The sequence below is a fragment of the Hylobates moloch genome, unplaced genomic scaffold (assembly GCF_009828535.3).
Source record: "Hylobates moloch isolate HMO894 unplaced genomic scaffold, HMol_V3 SCAFFOLD_1, whole genome shotgun sequence".
Taxonomy (NCBI): Eukaryota; Metazoa; Chordata; class Mammalia; order Primates; family Hylobatidae; genus Hylobates; species Hylobates moloch.
Genome location: NW_026652276.1, coordinates 60,941,708 through 60,951,160, shown reverse-complemented (window position 1 = coordinate 60,951,160; position 9,453 = coordinate 60,941,708). Strand labels below are relative to the sequence as shown.

Sequence of the window (9,453 nt, the reverse complement as noted above, 5' to 3'; positions counted from 1 at the left end):
GTGTAAAAGTGTTCCTATTTCTCCACATCCGCTCCAGCACCTGTTATTTCCTGACTTTTTAATGATTGCCATTCTAACTGGTGTGAGATGGTATCTCACTGTGGTTTTGATTTGCATTTCTCTAATGGCCAGTGATGATGAGCATTTTTTCATGTGTCTTTTGGCTGCATAAATGTCTTCTTTTGAGAAGTGTCTGCTCATATCCTTCGCCCACTTTTTGATAGGGTTGTTTTTTTCTTGTAAATTTGTTTGAGTTCATTGTAGATTCTGGATATTAGCCCTGTGTCAGATGAGTAGCTTGCAAAAATTTTCTCCCATTCTGTAGGTTGCCTGTTCACTCTGATGGTAGTTTCTTTTGCTGTGCAGAAGCTCTTTAGTTTAATTAGATCCTATTTATCAATTTTGGCTTTTGTTGCCATTGCTTTTGGTGTTTTAGACATGAAGTCCTTGCCCATGCCTATGTCCTGAATGGTATTGCCTAGGTTTTCTTCTAGGGTTTTTATGGTTTTAGGTCTAACATGTAAGTCTTTAATCCATCTTGAATTAATTTTTGTACAAGGTGTAAGGAAGGGATCCGGTTTCAGCTTTCTGCATATGGCTAGCCAGTTTTCCCAGCACCATTTATTAAATAGGAAATTCTTTCCCCATTTCTTGTTTTTGTCAGGTTTGTCAAAGATCAGATGGTTGTAGATGTGTGGCATTATTTCTGAGGGCTCCATTCTGTTCCATTCTGTTCTGTTCCATCTCTGTTCTGGTACCAGTACCATGCTGTTTTGGTTACTGTAGCCTTGTAATATAGTTTGAAGTCATGTAGCGTGATGCCTCCAGCTTTGTTCTTTTGGCTTAGGATTGACTTGGCAATGTGGGCTCTTTTTTGGTTCCATATGAACTTTAAAGTAGTTTTTTCCAATTCTGTGAAGAAAGTCATTGGTAGCTTGATGGGGATGGCATTGAATCTATAAATTACCTTGGGCAGTATGGCCATTTTCACGATATTGATTCTTCCTATCCATGAGCATGGAATGTTCTTCCATTTGTTTGTATCCTCTTTTATTTTGTTGAGCAGTGGTTTGTAGTTCTCCTTGAAGAGGTCCTTCACATCCCTTGTAAGTTGGATTCCTAGGTATTTTATTCTCTTTGAAGCAATTGTGAATGGGAGTTCACTCATGATTTGGCTCTCTGTCTGTTATTGGTGTATAAGAATGCTTGTGATTTTTGCACATTGATTTTGTACCCTGAGACTTTGCTGAAGTTGCTTATCAGCTTAAGGAGATTTTGGGCTGAGATGATGGGGTTTTCTAAATATACAATCATGTCATCTGCAAACAGGGACAATTTGACTTCCTCTTTTCCTAATTGAATACCCTTTATTTCTTTCTCCTGCCTGATTGCCCTGGCCAGAACTTCCAACACTACGTTGAATAGGAGTGGTGAGAGAGGCCATCCCAGTCTTGTGCCATTTTTCAAAGGGAATGCTTCCAATTTTTGCCCATTCAGTATGATACTGACTGTGGGTTTGTCATAAATAGCTCTTAATATTTTGAGATACATCCCATCAATACCTAATTTATTGAGAGTTTTTAGCATGAAGGGCTGTTGAATTTTGTCAAAGGCCTTTTCTGCATCTATTGAGATAATCATGTGGTTTTTGTCTTTGGTTGTATTTATATGCTGGATTACGTTTATCGATTTGCATATGTTGAACCAGCCTTGCATCCCAGGGATGAAGGCCACTTGATCATGGTGGATAAGCTTTTTGATGTGCTGCTGGATTCGGTTTGCCAGTATTTTACTGAGGATTTTTGCATCGATGTTCATCAGGGATATTGGTCTAAAATTCTCTTTTTTTGTTGTGTCTGTCAGCCTTTGGTATCAGGATGATGCTGGCCTCATAAAATGAGTTAGGTAGGATTCCCTCTTTTTCTATTGATTGGAATAGTTTCAGAAGGAATGGTACCAGCTCCTCCTTGTACCTCTGGTAGAATTCGGCTGTGAATCCGTCTGGTCCTGGACTTTTTTTGGTTGGTAGGCTATTCAATATTGCCTCCATTTCAGAGCCTGTTATTGATCTATTCAGAGATTCAACTTCTTCCTGGTTTAGTCTTGGGAGGGTGTATGTGTCCAGGAATTTATCCATTTCTTCTAGATTTTCTAATTTATTTGCAGAGAGGTGTTTATACTCTTCTCTTCAAACTTTATTTTTAATTGATTTTTTTTTTACCTGCTGAGTAAAAGAATGTTACGCAAAAGCAAAACAAGGATTCCTCAAGGATTTAGAAGCCAATTATTTGGTGTGTAGAATATAGTAAGATAATATAATTTAAATTGTACCTTCTATGTACTCTTTCTTTTGTACTCTTCTATGAGGATGTTTAACACACAAAAAAAGACAGTCACGGATAATTTTACAGGATTGTTTCTTCACGTATTTTAATTGTATCCCCCACTGACCATCCAATACAATTATTTGATATTAGTTGTGAATATATTTTTTCATTTTTTAACTTTGTTTTATTATGGTACAATATACATATAAAATTTATCATCTTTACCATTTTAAGTGTAAAGTCCAGTGGTAATAACTACATTTATATATATATTTTTCTCTTTATTGCCCTCCACCTACCCTTTCCTCCCCTATAGTAACTACCATTCTACTGTCTATGTTCAGGAGATTCGCTTTTTAAGCTCACACATACGAGTGAGGGCATGCAATATTTGTCTTTCTGTGCTTGGCTTAGTTCACTTAACATAATTGCCTCCAGTTCCATCCAAGTTGCTGCAAATGACAGGATTTTAATTTTTTTTATGGTTGAATTATATTCCATTATGTATGTATATTTCTTTATCCATTCACTCGTTGATGGGCACTTAGGTTGATTCCATATTTTGGCTATTGTGAATAGTGCTGCAATAAACATGGGAGTACAGATATTTCTTCAATGTATTGATTTCCTTTCTTTTGGATATATACCCATAAGAATTGCCGGATCATATCATAGTTCTAGTTTTACTTTTTTGAGGGACCTCTATTCTGTTCTTCATAGTGGCTGTAATAACTTACATTTCCAGCAGCACTGTATGAGGGTTCCCCTTTGACACTACTTTGTCGCCAGCGTCTGTTTTTGCCTTTGTTATATAAGCCATTTTAACTGGAGTGAGATGATATCTCATTGTGGTTTTGATATGCATTTTTCTGCTGATTAGTGATGTTGTATATGTTTTCATATACCCATTTGCCATTTGTATATCTTCTTTTGAGAAATATCTGTCGAGATCTTTTGCCAATTTTGAAATTACATTCTTTGTTAGGTTTTAGTTTTGTTGCTATTGAGTTGTTTGAGCTCCTTATATATTCTGATTATTAATCCCTGGTCAGATAGTGTGCAAATGTTTTCTCTCATTATGTGGGTTCTCTCTACATTTTGTTGATGTTTTCTTTGCTGTGCAGAAGCTTTTTAGCTTGATGTAATCTCATTTGTCTATTTTTGTTCAGGTTGCCTGTGCTTTTTAGGTCTTACACAAAAAAATCTTTGCCCAGACCACTATCTTAGAGCATTTCCCCAATGTTTTCTTTTAGTAATTTCATAATTTCAGGTCTATAATTCATTTTGATTTGGTTTTTGTGTATGGTGAGAAAGTTCTGATTTTTTTTTTGCATGTAGTTATTAAGTTTTCCCAGCACCATTTATTAAAGAGACTGTTTTTTTCCATTGTATGTTCTTTACAGCTTTGTCACAGATTAGTTGGTTGTAAGTGCATGGATTTATATGCGGATTCTCTATTCTGCTCCATTGGTCTATGTGTCTGTTTCTATGCCAATACTGTGCTGTTTTGGTTACTATAGCTTTGTAGTACATTTTGAAGTTAGGTAGTGTGATGCCTCCAGCTTTGTTCTTTTTGCTCAGGATTGCTTTGGCTATTCAGGGTCTTCTGTGGTTTCTTATAAATTTTAGGAATTTTTCTATTTTGTGAAGAATGTCATTGGTATTTTGATATGAATTGCATTGAATCTGTAAATTGCTTTAGGTAGTATTGTAATTTTAACAATATTAGTTCTTCCAGTCCATCATGGAATATCTTTCTGGGTTTTTGTGTCCTCTTCAATTTCTTTTATCAGAGTTTTATAGTTTTTCCTTGCATAGATATTTTACTTTTTTAGTTAAATTGATTCCTAGGTATTGTATATTTTTGTAGCTATTGTAAAAGGAACTTCTTTCTTGATTTTTATTCAGATTGTTCACTGTTGGCATATATAAATGCTATTGATTTTTGTATGTTGATTTTGCATCCTGCAACTTTACTGAATCAGATCTAACAGCTTTTAGGTTGACTCTTTAGATTTTTCTAGGTATAAGATCATGTAGTCTGCAAACAAAGCTAATTTGACTTCTTCCTTTCCAATTTGGATACCCTTCCTTTCTTCCTCTTGCCTGATAGCTCTGGCCAGGAATTTTTGTACTATGTAGAGTAACAGTGGTGAGAGGGGGCATCCTTGTCTGTTTCAGTCCTTGGAGGAAAGGCCTTCATTTTTTCTGTGTTCAGTATGATGTTAACTGTAGGTTTGTCATATGTGGCCTTCATTATTTTGAAGTATGTTCCTTCTATATCCATTTTGGTGAGAATTTTTATCATAAAGGAATGTTGAATTTTATCAAATGCCATCTCAGCATCTATTGAAATAAGTATACCATTTCTGTTTTTGATTCTGTTAATGACTTATATTTAGATGGTATTTAAAGACATAGGAAATGGGTTAGATCTCCTAAAGAGGGAAGATGGAAAGAGAATGAAAGAGGTTCCAGAATATAGCCCTGGGGGATTTCTCACACTTACGGTGGAGGGAAAGGAGCCATCAGAGGAAACTTACAGTGGCCAGATAGAAAGGCAGGAAAAAGCTTAATAAGGTGGTATCATGAGAAGAGAGTCTTTCTAGAAGGAGAAATGCTTACTCTTGATAACAACTGAAAAATAGGGTGAGTCCACATTAGAATCCTCGCTACTGGGGAGGACTTTCTACACAAGGTTAGAGATCACTTGTATTTTGTCTACTATAATTTTAGTACATAATGCATTTTTTGGCATATAGTGGGCACTTGATACATGTTAATCTAATGACATTTAATAATTGAGTGCCCAAATATTTATGTCGAGTTGAGAGCTAGGGATAGGCATCAGTCTTTCTTAAACATCCTTCTCTTCTCCTTCCTCCACCCCCTCACTTGCCTTCAGAAGCATTGATCAGAGAGATAGCAGTATCTTCAGTTTTTTTTAAAGCAACATGAAACACACTTTATTCCTGCTCACATTAGGAAAAGCGAGCTGTTTTCCAAGCCCTGGAGGAAGGAAATTCAGCTAACATAACGCGAGATAATGTAGGGTGGCTATTTCTTGAAAGGTAGTGAATCATAACTATAACCATACTATGGAAAAATGTCCTGCCTTATCAACCACTCCACTGACTGCTCGTCACCAAAACTATGCTATGAAACGAGTTGTGTTGAGTGGCTTTCATTGTAAAAGACTTTGGTGAAGGGAGGGAAAGAAACTGGTAGGGGTTCAGATCAGAAGATCTGGCTTTGCCAGTTTCTGGAGGGTGTCAGAATGACTTCAACATACCTACTTCCTTGGCCTCAACTGGAGGTTTTGTAGCTGCAAACAAGAAGGATTGCGTAGTTCAGAATAACAACACCGTAAGCTAATTGTGGAACTGGGTTAAAATCAGCATGTAGATCTACTAAGAAAGAAACACACTCAGCACTACTACAGAAAGAAACAGCCATGGGCCCTGATTGTTAGCTTTCTGGAAGCCATTTCATTTTTACAATAGATTTATCCACACTGTATCGACTTTTTACAGTAAAGAGTAAGAGAAAGTTAATATTCCTCATGTTTTGTCTGTTGACAGAGTGAAAATAATTGCATTGAGTTTGGCTAGAATATCCTGTCATTCCACAAACATCTCAAACTCCACATGGCTAAAACTTAACGCATCAATGCTCCCATCTGCATGCACGCATACATGCGTATAACTTCATTTCTCAGTATTTTTTTCTCCATGAATGGTAGCACCACACACCCAGTTCCCAAATCCAAAACTGTCCTGAGGATTTTCAAAAATTATGGTGGAGGAAAATAAGCTAGCAAAGGAGATTCAGAGTGCCCAGATAGGAAAGGAGGAGAAAAAAGTTCAATAAATTGGTGCCCTGAGAGAAGAATCTTTCAAGAAAGATAAATACTTCCCCTTGGGATTATCCTATCTCTCCTTATTGCTGCAGGGGCTTCCAAAATTAGGTTTTCTGTGTTCAGTCTTGCGTTCACACTTCTGAAACCCAGAACTGACCGAGACAAATTCTTCAACTTCCTATCAGCCCCAACATAGATTTAAAATTCCTAACCTGGCTTATGAGGTTCACCATGTATACCTGCTTCCCTAAATCAGCCTCATATCACACCAACCTGTGTGTGGGGTGGCTAAATACCCTAGCCAGGCAAGCTCTCTCAGTTCTTCTACCTGGCCCCGCTGGAGCCCTCCTTATTGCTCATCCCATTCTTAGCCTGATTCAAGATTCCTGGTCCTTCAAATCTCTCTTTAAGCGTCCTTACCTGGATCTTTCTCTAGTTAGTACAAATTTTTCTATCTACCATTGGAGCGAACATTTTTTGAAAGTTTGTATCAGTCCTGCCTTACTCTTGGTGGAATCCTGTGGTCCTAGCCAAGTGCCTGCTCCATGAATGTGCTGAATAAATGAATAAGCATTTTAATTGTGTATCTGTCATTAGTGTCAGATGTGTTATTCCAGCATGGTTTTAGCACACAGACACGCTCTTTGATGCAGACTTTTCGTTTCTTTTCTTTTTATATATAGCAACAATAAAAAACTAGACTTTCATCTCCTGAAAATATCAGTCTAATAATCACCTATGGCTGTCTCTCTGGTTGCTGAAGGAAAAAAAGGCAGGGCACACCTGGATTGCATTAGAATGAGACTCACTACCCAGTTCAGGTGTGTTGCGTCGTGGGTCTCCGGCACATTTCAGAGGCTCATTAGGATCCCGACCCCACACTGGGGTTTACACCCCTAATAGCAGGTGTGTCTCGTGGCAACTGAATGGGTGCGTGAAAAGGGGGCTCATCAATTACCAGCTGGAGCAATCAGAATCGGTTAAAGTGAATCAAGTCACAGTGCTTCCTTAACCCAACGTCTCTGTTGGGGTCAGCCACAGCCTAAACCGCCTGCCGTTCAGCCTGAGTGGCTGCTGCTCGCCTGCTCACGCATGCAGCCCGGGCTGCAGAGGAAGTGTGAGGAGGAAGGAAGTGGGCATAGAAGGGTGCCGAGATGTGGGTCTTGAAGAGAATAGCCATTGTCACTAAAATGTTCTCCAGGGGCCTTCGGCGAGTTTTGTTAGGTTTTTTGTTTTTAATCTGTGGCTCTTGATAATTTATCTAGTGGTTGCCTACACCTGAAAAACAAGACACAGTGCTTAACTATCAACGAAAGAACTGGACGGCTCCCCGCCGCAGTCCCACTCCCCGAGTTTGTGGCTGGCATTTGGGCCACGCTGGGCTGGCCGCAGAGGCTGGGCGGTCACAGCGAGGGGCGCGCAGTTTGGGGTCACACAGCTCCGCTTCTAGGCCCCAACTACCGTTAAAAGGGGAAGCCCGTGCCCCATCCAGGTCCGCTCTTGCTGAGCCCAGAGCCATCCCGCGCTCTGCGGGCTGGGAGGCCCGGGCCAGGACGCGAGTCCTGCGCAGCCGAGGTTCCCCAGCGCCCCCTGCAGCCGCGCGTAGGCGGAGACGGAGCACAGCCCTGCGCCTCCGCACCACGCCCGGGACCCCACCCAGCGGCCCGTACCCGGAGAAGCAGCGCGAGCACCCGAAGCTCCCGACCGGCGGCAGAAACCGGGAGTGGGGCCGGGCGAGTGCGTGGCATCCCAGGCCAGCCCGATCGCTCCGCCCGCGGTGGGCCGACTTCCCCTCCTCTTCCCTCCCTCCTTCCTTTCTTCTAGCCCGCTGGCGCCGGACACGCTGCGCCTCATCTCTTGGGGCGTTCTTCCCCGTTGGCAAACCGTCGCATCCCGTGCAACTTTGGAGTAGTGGCCGTTTAGTGTTGAATGTTCCCCACCGAGAGCGCATGGCTTGGGAAGCGAGGCGCGAACCCGGCCCCCGAAGGGCCACCGTCCGGGAGACGGTGATGCTGTTGCTGTGCCTGGGGGTCCCGACCGGCCGCCCCTACAACGTGGACACTGAGAGCGCGCTGCTTTACCAGGGCCCCCCCAACACACTGTTCGGCTACTCGGTCGTGCTGCACAGCCACGGGGCGAACCGATGGTGAGTAGAGTTGGACTGATGCGCCCTCAGCAGCTCAGAGCGGCGTGAGAACGGCGCCCTAGGGATTCCCTGCCCGGTTCAAACTTTCCTCCCGCCCAAGGAGGCAGGAGGGAAACGCTGCGAGAGCCAGTTCGCTGGAGATCTGCCAGGGAAACTAACTTATCTTCGGGTGGCAGCGCCCCGGTTGCTTTATGGCGCAAGGTCTTGGAGCTTCGAGTCGGGAGTGGTGGGCGGAGGAGGAGGTGGGGAAGCTGCCCTGCTGCGGACTGCACATCTGTGGCAACAGGGAGCTCAGTGGGCAGCACAGCTCACGTCTGAGCGCACGTGCACGTGTCTCGCTTTAGGCTCCTAGTGGGTGCGCCCACTGCCAACTGGCTCGCCAACGCTTCAGTGATCAATCCCGGGGCGATTTACAGATGCAGGATCGGAAAGAATCCCGGCCAGACGTGCGAACAGCTCCAGCTGGGTGAGTTGGGTATGGGACCAGGAGTTAGTGACCTCCCGACCCCCCCATGTGGACCCCACCATAGGGCAAGTCCTGGAAAGATTCATGTCGCCTGTTACTTCTGGTTTAAAGAGCGTAAAGTTTTCAGTTTCAACTCCATCTCATCTTGCCTCCTTAGTGTAAAAGGGATTCCCTTTCTGTTAACATCGTTGTCCCTTTTCCTTATGGCAATGATTGCAGTACTCTGGCAACCATGCTAGAGAAATTTCTTATGATACCTTCTCTTCATCTCTCCCCCTGTCTCTCCGTGTGTAAAGCACATTTTAGATTCTCTCAGCGTATTAAGGACAGGATCCAGCTAAGCCAAGACTTGAGAATTTTATTTCCATCTTTGACCTATCAACCCTCTTAAAGAACAGGCTAAGGGGCATATCAGGAATAGCAATTGGAATTGATCCCATATCCCGTCGTTTAACCTAAAGGCCTAAAAAAAAAAAAAAGTGATAGTTTTACTTAGAATATACAATCTAAAAGAAAAGGAAAATTGGCATCTTCATCGTTAATGTAGTATAATTTTCCATTCCCCAAACCGTCATCCAAAACTCTCATGTTATGTGTGTCCATCTTTTTGCAGTCATTTCTCAATGTCTCAGATTTGTGACACGTTGAAAAATGT

The 9,453-nt window shown here is 42.1% G+C and overlaps 1 protein-coding gene across 1 annotated transcript in view; it reads left to right on the top strand.

Annotated features, from left to right (window-relative positions):
• The first annotated feature begins 7,680 nt into the window (after nucleotides 1-7,680).
• ITGA4 (integrin subunit alpha 4) overlaps nucleotides 7,681-9,453 on the top strand; it is an 85,782-nt gene continuing 84,009 nt past the window's right edge. The window contains exons 1-2 of the mRNA XM_032755238.2: nucleotides 7,681-8,332; nucleotides 8,677-8,798. Of these exons, the coding sequence (XP_032611129.1) occupies nucleotides 8,136-8,332; nucleotides 8,677-8,798 (319 nt within the window). The 5' untranslated portion in view covers nucleotides 7,681-8,135. The remainder of the gene's footprint in view (nucleotides 8,333-8,676; nucleotides 8,799-9,453) is intronic.